This window comes from Pelecanus crispus, chromosome 1, assembly GCF_030463565.1.
Source record: "Pelecanus crispus isolate bPelCri1 chromosome 1, bPelCri1.pri, whole genome shotgun sequence".
Lineage (NCBI taxonomy): Eukaryota > Metazoa > Chordata > Aves > Pelecaniformes > Pelecanidae > Pelecanus > Pelecanus crispus.
The window spans coordinates 158,537,614-158,555,141 of record NC_134643.1 but is presented as its reverse complement, the minus strand read 5'-3'; the positions used below and the strand labels follow the sequence as shown (position 1 = coordinate 158,555,141).

The window sequence follows — 17,528 nt, the reverse complement described above, 5'->3', positions numbered from 1 at the left end:
CTTTAGACTTGCATTTCTACAACGCTATTAGCTGTTTGGAACAAGTGTTCCCAGTTGACACCACCATTTTCAGCAGGAACTCTCGCCTCTTTGCTGTGCCCCACACATGTCAGCAAAAGGAAGCATTCAGCTTCATGTCCCACTTTGAAAAAGCTGGCATACCGCAGCCAACACGGGTACCACAGGTCTGAGAATTCCCAGTTCAGAGGACTCTTTAACATCCGTAAGTGGCACTGCTGCATTATATCAGGGCAGCTCTTGACCACAGGGGTAAAAATGAAAATAAATATACACACATATGATTTTTCTTCCCATTTGAACTGATCTGCTCTCAGAACATATTTAGAATATTTATGCAGCTTTATATCTCTAGCACTGCTAAGCTTCAAGAAGGAACTGGAAAGGTATTAGAAGAGTTAATTAAATTCTGATCTCTAGTGTTAGCAATGAACAAATACCCCTTTCCCTTCTATGCAGATATCGGGCTGACTTCCAGATTGATTTGCATTTTTAAAGGTTGCAATATTTAAAGCACAGTCATGTGATGCATGAAACTGATCTTCTTAATGTAAAGAAGTCGGATACAAGCCTGGGTTTGACTATAAGCTTTTTTTAAGGTTCCTTAACAGGGGCAAGCCAAAGTTAGCATTTGAGAAAAATGACAATGAAAGGCCAAGCATACTGTACAACTCTCTTGCTTCTCAGATTATTTAGACCTTGGGAAACTGGTGGGAAAGAAATGTCTTGCATCATAAAATACCAAAGCACTGGAAGACAACAGCAAGATGGCAAAAGGTTATAAAAGGGAAAAGGCCTTTTTTTTGTTGCTCAGATAGGACAAGCGATACAGAGTCTCAAGCCTAGAGAATAGGAAGGCCAGTACTAAAATACTATAAAAAATGGAGATGGCCGAGCTGGTTCCACTCCTTCAGGCAACATGAGAGAACATTTACTTACAATATACAAAACAAAAATGCTTACTATGAACACATGTAAGGAAATCTGGACTTCTTGTATATGGCGACCCATATTTCTGAATACAAGCTGAAGAACAGAAAATGAAATTGTTATTATTATGATGATGACATGGCAGAAGTTCAAAACATGTAAAATCATATCTGGCCTGCTGATTCATTAAGCAAGGATCTGGAGGATGGATGCAAAATCTATGCAATATTATAATCTCCCAGATGCCTTAAAATTCTTAAGTTCATACACATTTTTTAGCTCTGATGTACAGTAGAGTTATAAGCCATCTGAAGAGGATGATCGCTTTACCAGATGCTACTATGATTCTAAAAGCATGCTAGTAGCTACTCAAATTTGACCTACTAAATCTCTTTTAAAAAAATCTAAAAAGCACATGGAGTTTTCTAAAACCATTGGCATTTGTGATCTTAAAAACTATATATTAAACACAAATAGAAAATAATATGATGCCATGACTATGATACAGTCAATAGAATAAGCCAGTGGATCAATCAATAAAGGCATTTTTATTTTTTTAATAAGGAAATTAGTTAATAGTTAAGTGAATTAAGAATGGGAAAAGGTAGAAGACTTCAAATTATTTACCAATGCTGCAAGCTACAGATATAAATGCAACACTATAACATTTTAACATGCAGAAAACACATAAAGGATCTCTGTATGTAAATCTGTACATAAGTAAAAAACAAAGTCACATAAGGAACGTACAGTCTATCTTAAAAGTTAGAAATGCATGTTTACTGCAATGAAATTTCCATCACTTTCCTTAGCAGACACTTCAGCTGTGACAAGCTCCAGTCTTAGGCACCACATACCAGCACTGCCACAAAGTGAAAGCAAAAGCTGCAACTCACCCAAATATTTCGGGTAAAAATATTCCTGTTGGAGGGAAAAAAAAAAAGCAAAGATTTATTGAATAATATTTGCTTCTGTCGTCATACTATTTAAGAGCTGCTGTTAGTTTGGTGGTCTTGCATAGCAGTTGTTTAACCAGGTCCAAACACAAACATACTCATTTCTTTATATTCAGAGCCAGAAGCAGCACAGTGTCATACATGCATTTGGTCTTTTGAAAAGGAAAGAAACATTAGCTCCAGTCTCAAGGTATTTTTGACAACAGCTGACCTGGTAAGTGGCAGTGACTGAGTGTGAAACCACTTACTCACTATCCAAGAGGTAAAGGTGCTGATGGTGGCATGAAGTAGGGGAAGGAAGAGGAATCTAGGGACAAAACCCCAGAGGGAAATCACAGAAACATTCAGACACCCAGTGCCTCCTTGGAAGCCCTCTGCTGATGCAGAACACGGGCAGCACCCTAACACCATAGCCACTAAAATAAAAGGGTACCTTTTGATCTTAGAACAACGAGCACCCTACACCTCTACCAGCATCCACTGCCATACCGCCGACTCCATCACGTCATGGAGACTGTCCACTCAAAGAAAGGAATGCTGCCAGTTTGCAAGGGAGGGAAAAATTGACTTTCATTGACCTAAAACGGGACTGCAAAAGGCATTCCCAGTCCTCTCGTGGTAGATGGCCACACGTTACTCTTCCCTACCTTGTGTCAACAAAGTGTAGCCATACGGTGACAGCAGCAGTTTGCTGATGTGATGTGGATCTAATCTTGCATGTTAGAAAAAATTCAGTCTGGAGACACTTTGCCAGTTGCATGATTGCTTGCACCAACACAGAGAAACAGCAGGAAAATGCAGCTGTGCTGCCTGGAAGAGTGGGAGATTGGCATAAACTAATCATTAAACCACATTCTTAAAAAAAATACAAAAATTCATGGCCAGGAAAAAGGATTTCTTTCCAACTTCATACTAGATTTCATAATGTATATGTCACTAGTTCACGTGCTGTTAAAATTGTAATTGGGACATGCAACAAGGGAAAACTTGTGGATTATATCAGTGCTTAACTTTTTTTGTTAAAATAACCCATTTCTCAGCCAATTATGAAAGCATATGCATAGTATAATTCTCTTTCATACAACAGGAGGAATTTTCATATAACACTGAGATAGGGACAGTAAATATCCTGTATTCTACAAAATTAATTTGGTCTATACAATGTGCAAGATTAGAAACCATTTTATTTTCTCCTCTTATTACAGATGTTTGGATAAGCTCATGCATATATACAGGCATGTACATACAACAGAGACAGGCACACACCGTGATTCAGTTTGACCTGGACTGTCTAATGCAATCAATTGGTTGACAAGGTTGTACAAACTAAAAGTTTTGCATTGCTGTCATTCACGAGAAAAATCAATCGCTTCCAGCAAATATGCTCCAGTTACTGAAATGTACCATGTAAATATTCAGCGTAAATCATGAGAGCATCAATAAAGAAGTAAAAGAAGTAGCTTACACTTATTCTAACTTGCAATTCTGACATGAGGGTAATAGGCTTGGCATCTTTCAGGGTTGAGCTTTGTAACATCTCTTCGGGTTAACAAATTGAGTGAGGAGCTCAGAATTCACTATGGTCCCTTCTCCCTCTTTTTTTTAAGGTTTAGTTTTGGAAAAGACAAGTCAAACAAATACAGTCAAAATAAAAGTAAAGTAAAGATGAGTATAGCTGTGGTATAGTTGTGCTATAACCACAAACTGAACTTCAGCCAGTACTCGAACAGAAAAAGATAGTAGTATGTGATGAAATATTCCAACCATTTTTTTCATTATTTCCCCCCTGTATTCAATACATATCACAAGAATGTGCATCTGTATTAAACCAATGACAGGATAATCCAGACACTGGCAAGAACAACGTTTTCTGCACTCAGAGGACAAGAAATAGGAGCTCTCATATTCATGGTGAACAGCCTAATTGTTCCAAGTCAGTGATGGCAAAGGCATAAAACTTCATTTTCTCCTTGACCTCTGATGAATGAGTTGAGTGCTAGAAAAGTTGTATGAAGTTTACTTTTGAATGAAAGATTAAGGCAACTAGTTATTTTCATTGCACAAATAACCTTCCAAGTGAAAACCGATTGTATATTGATTCAAGGCCAGTTGAACAGCAGAAGAGTGAAACTCCAAGACACTGTACCACCACAAGCTTCATTTCATGAGGTATGTAACAGAGGTAAGTGATTTAAACAGGAGGGTATTATTAGAAATTTAACCCTTCTTTCACCATCTTCCTCATTTGCTTATGTTATACAAAACTATTTGTTGATCAGCAGCACTTCTCCAGGTCTACAGGATCTGCTGATAAAACCATTCTAAAATAAAGCAATGTGATTGCAGGTTCTAGCATTACTCATTCTTGTATGATTAACTTTTCATTTTTCTCTGTAATCAATTTTCCTTACAACAGGCTTCTGGAAATAAAATGACAATGTATTTCCATTCAGCCAAAAGATTAATCAAGAGTACAGGACAAATGATCTTCCACCTTGAGAAAAGGAACTTGCTTAAACTGAAAGTAGCAGTCCCTTTTCAAAAAACACTGATACGAAATTTTCCCAGTTAAAAATTCAAGTTGTGCCTAATCTGCACAGAAATACAGCCAGACATTAATTATTTCTAGTGTGAGCGCTCAACCCTACAATGCCTTTTCAGTCTTCTGCACTGTACTAAGTCTTAATGACCCACAGATGTCAGGGAAGATGAAAGCCCTATACAGGGTCAGGTCCCTGTTAAAAGTCTGAGACTCATCTTCCCTCCACCAGAAGTCTTCAATTGTATTTTCAGGATCCAACAAAAATGCCAAGAGAAATGCTTTGAGGCTTGCTAACAAGGAGTTAGCAAAGATTCTCTGTTACTACTTTACTGGTTTCGAAGCTAGTCACGTTAAATTTCAGGCTCACCAAACATCTCACCATCCAGAAAGCCAGCGAGTATTCACTGATTCAGGACCAAAAGGCATGGGCGTTATTTAACTGTGACCACAGTGGTAGCAAAAGTCACCACAGAATTATAGTTAAGTGTTAAATTTTCAGCCTGGACTCTGGTAAAAGAAGTTAACATTTAAATGTTGTCAGCACTTCCCATTGGATTTGCTTTCCTAATTACTGCTGAAAATAAAAGCAGGAGCATAGGCTTTTTAAAATAAAAAGCTATAAACAAATACATATTGGACATAAACATCCTCTGGATAGGTTGCTGTACAGACACTGACCTCACCAAGCTTTCTAACCAATCTGTCCAGTAGTAACGACCCGGTGCGTGCAAGAGGAAGACAATACCTTGCAGGAGCACCAACCTCCACAAGAGACCAACCTTCACGAACCTGGCTTCAACAATCTCAACCTCTGGGTCCACTCCTACCAAGAAAACCTTCGTGTATTTCCACCCCTCCTTCTTGTGACCTGACACACTTTCTGTCTGTCCGGTTCCCATGTACCAACCAGTATGACCAGGATGCCAGAAGCTTCAATAGTCAAGGGCCTGACACCAGGACACCCGCAGCCTGCAGACCGGTATGTAGTATGAGTTACACAACATGCCTCACGTGCCACCAGAAGTACGGCTCAGCATAGATCTCAGGTAAAGAGGGAGAAACAGGAGATACTGGGAAGTGCCTCACATCTACAAGTCTCCACCTTTTCAGTGAAGTGGAAAGTTCGGCATGAGGCCAGTCCCTCCAGGCAGGTCCTGGCTTGCTTATTTCAGCACAGTTCAAGAGACCTTTTCCTTGCTGTCCAGGAGACAGAGCTGTGCTTTAACAGAAAAGTTTTAAGCGCTACAGCCCTCAGCCCTTCCACATGAACACATGTACATGCTAGATGCAAGTCTTTCAATGCACCAAACACAATTATTGGTTTCCACAACAGCAGTGCAAGACCTAAGAGCGCATGCTTTTATGTCAGGGTAGAGTGACACCAAACACTTTTTCATGGGGTTAAGAAGTTCCTCTCCCAGCTACATCCAGAGCTTATTCCTACCTTTGTAACACAGCCACTATAACACTTAGCGTGGATATCTAAATTGAAAAGAGAGCACAAGCTTAAAACGTCCTCAAAAAAACCCAACCCAAACAACCCCCCCCCCCCCCCCCAAAACTCCAGGTTGTTCATTTTTATATTTGTTTTTTTCTTCCAAATGTTAATGGTTGCAGTGAAATAGTTAAGAATAGTTTCTGTGGAGCCAGCCCCATGATACCCTGCATTGAAACAACTGAGGAGTACAGCAACATGAAGGTAAGAATTCGTAGCAGTGCTGTGTAGTTGAAGGCGCAGAAGTGCCTATGTCAGCTTCCCTGCTGTAGGAAACCTACAACGTGACTGGGATCACCACCTATTTTCAACTCTACGGCCAGACTCTCTCTTAGTAGTAAAATCCAAAAGTTAGTGAAATTATACTGGGTATGCATTAGTCCCGCTGCATTTTTAGAGAAGGTGGAAGAACACCAAATCAGAACAGGCGTTAACATGAGTCACTGTATAAAAATAGCCCTTCTGAAAACATAACAATGACCCTGTCTACACCAGGAAAATGTTCTCACTGTTGCTTAAAGTAATTGTCAACGCTGGAACCCTCAGCCAAAAGGGCCTGCTAACTGCTTCTGTTTGTTTTGCTTGAGTACGAGGTCAGGTAAATCTGATCAGCACTGAATCTAGTCAAAATCATGTTTGAGCTGTAGTGGCAGCAGATAAAAGACGCAGTCTGCAGAAGGGCTGTTCGTGTTCCTGCACAACTGGCTCTGGATGGTCCTGCCTTAACAGGGCGGGTTGGACCAGATGACCTCCACAGGTGCCCTCCAATCTCAACCACCCTGTGATTCTGAGATTCCGTGACTGCAACACTGCTAACACTGAAGGATCTCACAGACTTGTATTAGCAATGGTAATTTCTGAAAAGCACTTTCTTAGTTACCTAGTTACCTCTTAGAAAGCAGTGACAACTCCCACATTATGCCCTTTTCTCATTTCCGTATAATGACTCGCCCTTTGCCTCTTTCCTTCAGGACTGAATGTTTGTCTTGGGCATGGCCTGACCTCTTCTTTAGAAATGTACTTCATGTTTCCACACTACAGGTATGCACTATCCTTGCAAAAAAATGGCCACTACCAGCCATGATTGGCTATAATTTAGTGTTGACTTGGGATTGCTTTTATACCAACAGTTGTTTAACTGTTATAACCTGAGAATGCAAATCTCACTAATGCTCTAGAGCTCTCTGTATTTTTTGAAACTCAGCCCTAAGCTTTTGATGCATAGCAAATCTCATGCTGAATGATTAGGCCCACCTCCCATACAATGTTATTAAAGAGTCCTACAACTTAGAATTTGAAATATATAGAACCTATAGTTGTAGATTTACACTCAAATCAATGCCATGTTGCTTGCACAAGCTTTCCTTCTCTTTGTGAGGAACCCTACACTCAGCCAGGTTACTTTGCTTCTTATTTTGCTTTGGGGCAATGTGCTTCTCCATGCAACGAGCAAAGAGAAATTCTCTCCACAGTTTGGCAAGTGGGGCTTTAGAGAAGTAAGCAGGTCATGTTACAAAAAAAGCAGCCTCAAAGTCTTATCTCCTACCACCAGGGTTACTGATGCTTAGGGCAGCTTTTAGATTTTGTCTCCATTTGCAGAGTATCCGTTTCACTGTCCAGCTGTTCTGCTGCACAAAGACTATGACTGCCCCTTCCACCGAGGTATTCATCTTTCCAAACAAGAGGCATTCAAGACCACCCTCTCTAGCATCACCTGTTTCATAGAGACTAGGTATCTCTGCAGAATCCTGGAGACTGGAAACAAAAAACATCTATTGTCATAGCTTCCCTCACCCTCTTCTGAGAGGCCGGACTATTTCCCAGCAGCATACTGAGGTGTCACTTCAGCAAAAGATGTTGCTCTGCAATGAGGAAAAACCCACCAGTGATTAGACTGCACAATTACAGGAAAAAAAGTAATGAAAGGAAAGAAAAGAAGAAAAAAAAAAGTTCCTGTATGTCACAGCCAAGCAAAACACAGATACTTTACATTTGTGAAGATGTAGGGGGCACAGAGACTTGATTTCTATATGCGGCCTGAGGTAGGGTTTGACTGGACAGTAACGGTATGAAATGGATGTAACTGGTGCCAAGGGCCAAATATATTCCAACAAAAATAATTTGTAGAGTGATTCCAATGAGTTGGTTACATGTGCTTTTAAGTTATTCTTAATGCAGTCCCATCACAAACACCTTGAGTCTCCTCCATTGCTTCAGGATTGAGAAGCTACTTTCCCTCCAGCTATACTAATGCGCAATTTGAAAAGAGGATCCCAGTTTGATAACAGATCTTCACGTGGTGTTGCTTTTTTTAATCCTTACTTGTTGCAATAGTTACAATATTTGTATGTGTGGTTAAACTAACATTCACATAGAAACTTAAATTAAGCAAACAAGGATCTGAAAAAACACCTAGCATAAGTAAAAGGCTGTCTCCCTTCAACATTCTATATTGTGTCATTACTCCGCAATTATTTAAGATGTCTTTAAAAGAGAACAGATTGTATATCCCATCCAACATGATTTAAATGTTTGTGATCTCTCTTATAGGCTCTGTAACATTTTATCCACTGAAGTGAAGAAATACTGTATTTTCCCCCTTCCTGTAATATAATGATACTGTTTCTTAGGATTTTGCTTACCTGCAGAGGTTGCAACTCACAGTAACAGCCACTTTAAGGCATCGCTAGATTTTGCCTCAGAGGGGACAGGGAAGCGAGGAATAGAGAAGTGATGTCTGAGACAACACCAGGCCCTTGTGACAGAATCTGATCTCATACTTCCCTGTTCATTATTTTAATAACTAAGTAACTATTGCTTTTCTGTTCCTGTCCTAAATGTTTTCTGGAATTGAACTAGGACTCCCTGTTCCATGAGTTGGCCAAATATGGTAGCTCTCCAGATGCATGTGATTTTGTACAGTGCGAGCATGACCCATTCTCCTTTTACCTCTTCATTTATGCACCCTTCTGTCCTGGTAGGTGTGCAGAGTGAAGACAACACCAGCACTTCCCCTCCTTCCTGGGTATCCTCCTTACTTGCCAGCTTTGCTCTTCCTCTGGGGTCCCACTGCTGATGCTCAAAGGAACAGGAAGAAAACCCAAAACAATAAATAAGGAAACTTCCCCACAGACATGTGCATGTGTGGAGAGCCTCTAGAACAGCAGGTCATAACAAAACTGTGATGAAGATGCAGGTATGGAAGGGAGACCTGTTGAAAAACTTCGATCAGATTCTCCAAGACTTGGTTATTCATTCCCTTCTTTGACAGCAGGAGCTGCGACGACCCTTTCTGCTTCTCCCCTTGCACCTGGCCTTCCCAACCTAAACCTACGTTGTCATTTGCAACATGTTGGTGCAACCCTTTGTGAAGGTGTGTGGTGAACTGGACCAGAGAACTGATCCGGCTGCAAAATGATCATTTTTCTCTCCAGACTTCTTTAGATCGGTTCCTCCAATCAGTCCATGCAGTTGCACAAACTGCTGTGCAGGCCGGGTAAGCAGAGTAGGCAAGGGGGTTGCTGACACCAACTAGCTCAGCTGAGCTCCCAGATGTGAAACCAAAGCCTGAAAAGATTATAATGTGAATGGAGCTGAAGTAAACCTCTCTGCTATGTTCCTTCTCAGTTTCTTCTAAATCTCTGATGCTGGTTCCACCCTTGATCTTCATACTTATTGGAAAGTAATTGCTCATAATTCATTAAGTTCACTTAGAGTTTGGAGCACACATGAACCACAACTGCCAATTCATACAGATTCAATGTTTTTCTTACCTGATTCTCATGCAGCTGTACTAACAAACTATATTAATTCCCAGTAGGCCGCTCCTCTATTTTTTTTAATTTAAAAAGAAAATTAATGAGCCCATAGCCACAAAACTGTGTTCTTATTTTTTAATTGGCTTTTCCCCTCTTACATATTTATTTAAAGCTATTGTATTTCTCTAAAAAACTGACTTCCCCTAACTTGATCTGCTTTTTCCATTATTTTCCGTCTTGACACAAACCTGTATAATGCCCCTGCTTCAATTTACCATTCTTAGCATCTTTTCCCACCCTATCTTCAAACAGCCCCTCAGTTTAATATTTGCCTCTTTTGTTTTCTCTTGTTCCTTGCCTCCTGCTGCACAGGAGGTTTAGCATGTAGTACTTTTGTACTTTTTGTTTCAGTATTTCCAGGTCTATTCTGAACTTCTGGGCTAAACTCACACGAGTGGAAACAGATAAAGATCAGGTAGGCATGTGTCCAGCAGAGTTGATGGACCTGTGTCTGCTTCCACCAAGAGCAAACTTTTCTCACCCTTCTCAATAACTTTTGATAAAGCAGCATTTAGGTAATAAATGTATGACCTGCCTTCTAAGGTAGGCAGGAGTATTTTTGTCACCCTCCTGCTACTGAACTGCACCAGCACAAACAAATGGTGTGTCTGTACTGCCAAGCAGACAGATGCATCCTGCTCCACAGTCCCAATCTGTTCGCCTCCCAGATCAGTTAGACCCACTGGATTTTGATACAGTGCTCTCCCATGCTGTGTTTCCTTTATAAGAAACTAGAGGGAGAAGGAAGGGAAGAGAGAACAGCTGGTGCTCACCCAGATCTCATCCCAGCAGAAAGCTGGGATGCCACTGTGGCATATACCATAGAATCATAGAATTGTAGAGTCATTTAGGCTGGAAGAGACCTTTAAGATCATTGAGTCCAACCATTAACCTAGCACTGGCAATTTCACCACTAAACCATGGCCCTAAGTGCCACATCTACACGTCTTTTAAATACCTCCAGGGATGCGGACTCAACCGCTTCCCTGGGCAGCCTGGTCCAGCACCTGACAAGCTTTTCGGTGAAGAAATTTTTCCTAATAACCAATCTAAACCTCCCCTGGCACAACTTGAGGCCGTTTCCTCTCATCCTACCACTTGTTACGTGGGAAAAGAGACCGACACCCACCTCGCTACAACCTCCTTTCAGGCAGTTGTAGAGAGCGATAAGGTGGCAGTCAAACTTTTCTACTTCTTCTTCTCTCCTTCAAGCCATTCCTGGATAAAAGTCTAAATCTCTCCATATTTCCTTTCTTGAAATCTATCAAGCAGGTACCGCTGTGCCTGGGAATCCAATTCTTCCATATACTGAGTCCAAGCAGGTTAAATCAACAGCATGGAGTCCTCCAGTAACTCTTTCCCTCTCTTGGATGAATTCTGCACCAACAAGAAGAGATACAGAAATTCATACCAGCTATAAATCTAGCCCTTGCTCCACACTCTGCCAAAACACCGTAACAAATCGGTATATTGAGAAGAATTTTCACAGCAAGTAAATCTATATTTTTACCTGGATCTAGAAAGGAATCATCTATACAGGGATGATGACATCTGTATTTAAAGATGGTATCAGTATTTTTAATGTCTAGACTACACAACATTCACTAAATTACTCAAAGAAATTTTATACTGCTTAACTCTCCCAGTAACTCCTCTCCTCCCCCTACATGCCTTCATACTTTTCTGATCAGTATTTACAAATATGCATCTACCTTGCTATTCTTAGAAATGAGACCTAAATATTGTCTGTCAAGCACCCCTCCTAATAGATCAGAGTAAAGTTTGGATGACTCTAGTCCATGCATGCAGCTCATCTTTGTTATCATGTCCATGTCACATAATGGAAGAAATAAAGAAATAAAACCAATGGGCCAGTAACACTATGAAACACAACCAAACTGACCATTATCACACCCTATATATTGCTTCATCTGCATTTCAGCTTCTCAATAAACCCAGCGTAGCACAAAGAATGCTGACATTGCTGGATGTTTTGTTAGGATCAGTAATTTTCAAGACATGACTGCAAAAAGCCCCGAAAAGCCTGGTCTGATCTCCCTGCTGCCCTTGCTATGAGTGGACTAGAGACCTCCTGAGTCCCTCTCAGCCCAAGTTACCCTGTGATTCTCTGCCAGTGTTTTGTGTATCTGAGAAGCCATAGATTTGAATAGGAGTTTGGATGCAAATCCTTCAATAAGCAAGAGAACTTTTCATGTGCATGCCTGTGAATCAGATGTTTGTTCTGCACGCATATGAAAACCAGCTGACTTTCCATGGTACTCTATTGAGGGACAAATCCATAAACAGTAAACACAGGTGGCTAGGCTGACCTACGTCAGCGTTTCTGGTGGGCCTAACACCTTTCAAAATATTCAGCATGGCAATGTCAATGGTGGCCTGCAGGAAGACCAGTAATTCTTCAATGGTTAACAACTGCAAGCAAGATGCGCAGTGGCAGATGCTGTACTGGTCAACTATGGTAACAAATGATAAGAGGCTGCATTCAAACACCTTCCCCTATGCTGAGCCTTTCAAAACAGAGAAACTCCTTGCACAGGGACATGTTTTTGCTGTATTTATTCTTCAGTGAAATCCAACGCTTCCAAGAACACCAGCAACTATACTCCCTTCTGCCCTTTGTTTTACATGCTTGGATGACCACATTTTTAGCACAGGTCAACCAAATTCCAGAGCAGTTTATCAGTTGGTTAACAAGCTGTAATACCTTGACTGCATACCAAGGTCAAATATTTCTGCAGTACTGCTTTTTATAAGGCCTCATCAACATTTTAAATAAGATAACATTCTTATCTCTATATCCAAGATATTTTGCAACCTCATCCCATCTATCACACCTAGCATATCTTTTTAATAGAACACATTTAGAAACAGTCCTCATACCTCCCATGAACATCGTTTTCCATCCTTATTTTTTTCCCCACCATATTATCGTTTCATTTTTCTGTTTGGTACCTCTAGCATAAATGAAATTATAAACCAGAAACCATCCCAGAATTCTGCAGTAATGCATAAGGATGTTATAATCAGCTTAATCAAAAAGTTAGGCTGCAAGACTCATGAACCTAGGCTCACGCTTGTTTTTACCATGTATAGTCATACAAATAACACAGACTGAGTTTTGTTCTGCCTCCTAAAAAGAACAATCTAAAAATGTTTCAATTGATCTTCCTTCCTCCAGTCTGGGCGAGCTGATATTTGTATTTTCCGTAACATAAAAGACAAAAGCTGTGCTGGCCTGCAAATGAATGGCTATTTAGCCCCGCCTAATACACTATTCTTAGCAGTTGATGTAAGTAATCACACATGTGGCAACACCCGCATTCAGGTTTCAGAGAATGTGTCTCTTCTGCTGACGGCTTGCAGATGTTGCTTTGGAAAGCTGATCCCTGAAGCAATGGAAGGCACAGAAAAAGGGTATAGACCAGTAAATAGGAATGAAATGTCATTTAGCTATACCAGAGCACCCTTCTTCCATGCCTTCCAGTACCTCAGTAGGTATCTTTCAGTAAAATGTTATTCTTGGCTAGATGTTATAACTGCCTGGATCAAGCTATGTTTTCACCTGGGAAGCATCACGTAAGCTACGCTACAGCCTTGCTTCATCTTACCTGAACTTCTGGAGCTGTCTGATCGAACCGGTTACTGTAATTTCATATCACAGCTTTAAGTCATAGGTCTTGAAACTAGGCCTTGAAATTCTCTTCACACAACCATTGGAGAATTAAGAATGGCAAGATTTGCAGGGAATACTCATACATTTCATTAGATCATCTGATGGGGGGGCAGGGAAGAAAGGCAACGCTTTTGTGCTCTCATCGCAAGCCTTTCTTCAGGTCGGACAGAGAAGCAGCAAGCTATTAACTAACTTCGAACTAACCTTCGGTTGTCAAGACTGCAAGACCATTGCTCCCGTGGGACAGTAAACAGCCAAATGCCTACGTTCGTGCTCATCTGGTGCTTTAAACCATGAAACCCAGGAGATGTAGACAGATCTGAAAGCCCAGATCAGCAGCACACTGACGTGTTCCCCACGGCTTGCCGGCTACAAGGTTAGCCATAGGGCTCAGGGCAGGGCAAAAAGTGCTGTAGCTGTTTCTTTCTGCTATGACCTGAATAGTTAATCCCCGTGACCAGGTTCAGCAGGCAAAGACAAAAATGTCAGCCTTCTGAAATGACAAGGAAACATCAGCTGTCAACAGTGATCCGTACATTTCCCCGGTCAATAAAACGTCCTCACTTTACCAGCAGGGACCAGCTGCAGCCTGACAATATGCTGAAGTGTGACTGCAGTTACTGTAATTCCTCAAACTGCTAGGCGTTGTTTATCAACAGTTCTCATCTTTCCTGAGTCAAGTATGTTTCAGCTAGCTTCCTTCTTTTGTCAGTCACCAGGACAGGACATACAAGGCAGCGTCAGTGAAATGACAGCATGATCACCTCCTAGCGTTTAAGAAACGCTTCCATTACCTCAGGTGCGTATTAAGGAGATGTGAAAAGATCAAGTCAGATGAAAATGCAGATGAGGAAAATACTCTGCCCTCAAATCCACAGATGCTGCCGGAGGAGTAGTCACCTATGCCTTACAGAGCACTGAAGGCTTCCAATGTGTAGAGTAATAACAGCCCGCATACATGACCTCTGCCACCATGCATTAAAAAACTGCTACTGAACAGCAGCTGCTGCCTTCATGTCACACACCGATTGCAAACTGGATAGGAAGGGCCATAAATCCCCCTGAGAGGTGGTGGCACACTTGCTTCCCAATCAAATTGAAGCAAAGTAACAGCAAGGAGCAGGACATACTGCACATAACAAGCAAGTTCACAGCTCTTGGGAGTTTTGTGTCTCAGAAAAGGAAGGACCTTATGTCATTGTAGACCCAGAAGTTATTATAAAATACAGTACTTTGATGGAGAAGCGCATGTAAAATAAGGAAGGGGGCACAGGCACTAGAAGCTTAGCTAGCCTTAGTGATACTTCTTCAGATGTTTTCAGAACTAGAGAGAGACCTAGCAGCAGTAACAAAGGAAATGTACCAAAAAATCAAAATCATTTGCAATGACAGAAAGTTTGCATTGTCCTGCAAAACATGCTTAAATGGCATGACTGGGTCTTACAGAATTTATATTACACATGAAAAGATTTTAAACCAAAATGATTTCATTGTTTTCATTACAGTAGAACTGTTTATTTTTTTCAATATAGAGACTAAGTACTGAACATGGTTAAAAACTCCTGACACGTTTACACAGTCTACCATCCTCTAAACTGATCTATCAATGCATCACCTTTGGCTGCTTTCTTGGCCAGAAGCCAGTTAGCCAAACTGGTAACCTCAGATCACCTTTTTTCCAGAATGCTACAAAATCCCATTTGGGATATTTTTCCTGCATTTGCTGCTATATAGTGAATATTTATACTGTGCTTAAAGTTATGTTATTCAACATGAATATGGAAATAGCTGTGCCAGCCACCCTCACCACATTAACAGTTATCCATATTCCATATTAGTTCAGTTTTACAGAACGGAAGCAAACACTGCTGCAGGCAGATGTGACTGCATGTACACATAAGATGTGTGCCACTAAACACTGCCTGGCTCCATATTGAGCTCTGAATGAAAGATTGTCAAAAAGAAAAGCCAGCATCACAATGTTTTTGCCGTACTTACTACTGCCTTGTGACAACAAGCTACCGCACTGTATATCCAGCGCTGAGCCTGCTAATGAAGCACACATGTCAAGACTTGTCTGACTGAAACATAAAACATCTCCTCAGATGAGTCCCTCCCTTGCCTGTGGTGTGTGTGTCTGTATGCACACGCACACACGCGTGCACGCACACATATGCATACACATACACTCTCTCCCTCTGTCCTATCTTCTCCCTAGAGCATCGTACCATTAACAGGGACATCCTGTGCAATATCAAGCTTCAGTTTGAACGTCAAGAAAATCCACTTCCCGCTGCTAAATCAGTGCCAGATAATCTCCGCAATGAGAACAGCCTATCTAAAACAGCGTAGAGAAGGTATAAAGTAATTGGTAGAGTAAGCCAAGCTTAGTAAAGCAACACAACTGCAGCCACATGCTGTCCAAAGTGAGAAGACTGAAGTGAGAGTCAGCTGTGAGAAGACTGGCAAAGTTGGCTCCGCATACGGTGTGCAGGCTGTAACCGTGCGAATCCACGCTTAGTGCTAGAAGCGCGGCAGCACCACGTTCCCGTACACATGCTCTCCTGCTGTCGTAGTGACAGGTCCTGAACCTACCGATTCCAAAATGCTAACCGAGCCGAATATGGCCCCAAAAGGATAAAGTGTGTTTGTGACATACGCCTTCTGAGAAACCCCTATTCTGACATATGCCACAACATTAAGGGGATTTTAAATACGGCTGGGATGGGAGGGTGAAAGACAGAGGGACAGTAGGGTGTCCAGACAGAGCAGCCATAGCATTATGGCGCACTGGTCTTGCTTCACGGATTTATGCCACGGGCAAACAGGGCCCTTCCACTCTCCGGAGACAGTGGTGCCAGGCTGGGCCACGCACCCAGACCACCCTCTCTGCGGTATTTCTAACCGGCCAGCACTGACCAGCCCTTGCCAGTTCGGCCCTGTGGCTTGGAGGCATTCACCTAATGGTTCTGGTTCCTCCTCCTCCTCCTCCCAGCGCCTTCGCCAGCTGTGCCGGCAGCTGGCAGATGGATGGACGGAGGACGGGAGGGCAGAGCCGCACAACCCACCGAAATCTCCGCGGCGGCGGCTCCGCGCCCTTACCGTCTCGGGGTCGTTCTCAAACACCTCCCGGGCCTCCTCCTTGCTGCAGTGCTCCTCCACGCACTCCCTCTCCAGGTGCCCTTGCTTGGTCTCCTCGAAGATCTGGTACGCTCGCCGCTGCCGCTGCCGCAGGAACTGGGCAGCCTCCGGGGCTCGCAGCAGCACGGCTGGGCCGCCGGCGGCCGGGGGAAGGCGAGGAGGAGGAGGAGAGGGGCAGGAGGAAGGGGAGGCAGCGGTGAAGAGCTGAGCCCGCCTGGCCGCTCCGTACCCCCCCCACCACCCCCCAAACCGCCCCTCCGGGGGGCACCGAGCGCCCTCCCTGCCCGGCGCCCCGCCCGTGGGTCTCCGCGGCCTCGGCGCGGCCCCTCGCAGCGGCGACCCCGCGGCCGCCACCGCCGCACCGGCATCGCCCGCCGCCGCCTCCCCCACCGCAGCCTGAAGCTGCGCATCCCGGCCGCCCCCCGCCCGGCCCCCGCACCTCCCGCACCCCGCACACACAGAGGGGGCGGTGGGGGATGCTCGGCGGGAGGGGCGGGCTCCCCCCCCCCCCCCCAGCTGCCCGCAGCACTCACTCTGCGAGGAGTCCGCCGCCAGCAGGACGAGCAGCAGGGCGGCCCCGAGGGGCGCCGCGGGGTGCGGCATGATGCGGCGGCTGGGGCCGGGCCGGGCCGGGCGCTGGCGGAGCGGAGCGGAGCGGGGCGGGCGGCGGCGCGGGCGGGCAGCGCTGCTGCTACTGCGGGAGCGCGGCGCCGGGGAGCCCAGCGGGGGAGCCGGGGAGCCGCTCGCCCGCCCTCCCCACTCGCTCGCCAAGTCACCGCCGAGCCGCGGCACAGGGACACACCTCGCGGCGGGGCGGCGGCCCGGCCCCCCCGCGTACCTGCCCGGCTGCTGGGGGAAGGCCGTGCCGAGCTGCGGGGGGTGGGGGGTATTTAGGGGGAGCGGGGCTGATGGGCGGGCGGCAGGGCCCGGGGAG

General features: G+C 43.8%; 1 protein-coding gene across 1 annotated transcript in view; it reads right to left on the bottom strand.

Moving 5' to 3' along the window:
* The window catches only part of GAS6 (growth arrest specific 6), a 43,310-nt gene extending 26,113 nt beyond the window's left edge, over positions 1-17,197 (bottom strand). The window contains exons 1-4 of the mRNA XM_075717223.1: positions 17,128-17,197; positions 16,556-16,722; positions 1,845-1,869; positions 982-1,044 (exon numbers count right to left, since the gene is read on the bottom strand). Coding sequence (XP_075573338.1) covers positions 982-1,044; positions 1,845-1,869; positions 16,556-16,722; positions 17,128-17,197 — 325 coding nt within the window. The remainder of the gene's footprint in view (positions 1-981; positions 1,045-1,844; positions 1,870-16,555; positions 16,723-17,127) is intronic.
* Positions 17,198-17,528: the final 331 nt, after the last annotated feature.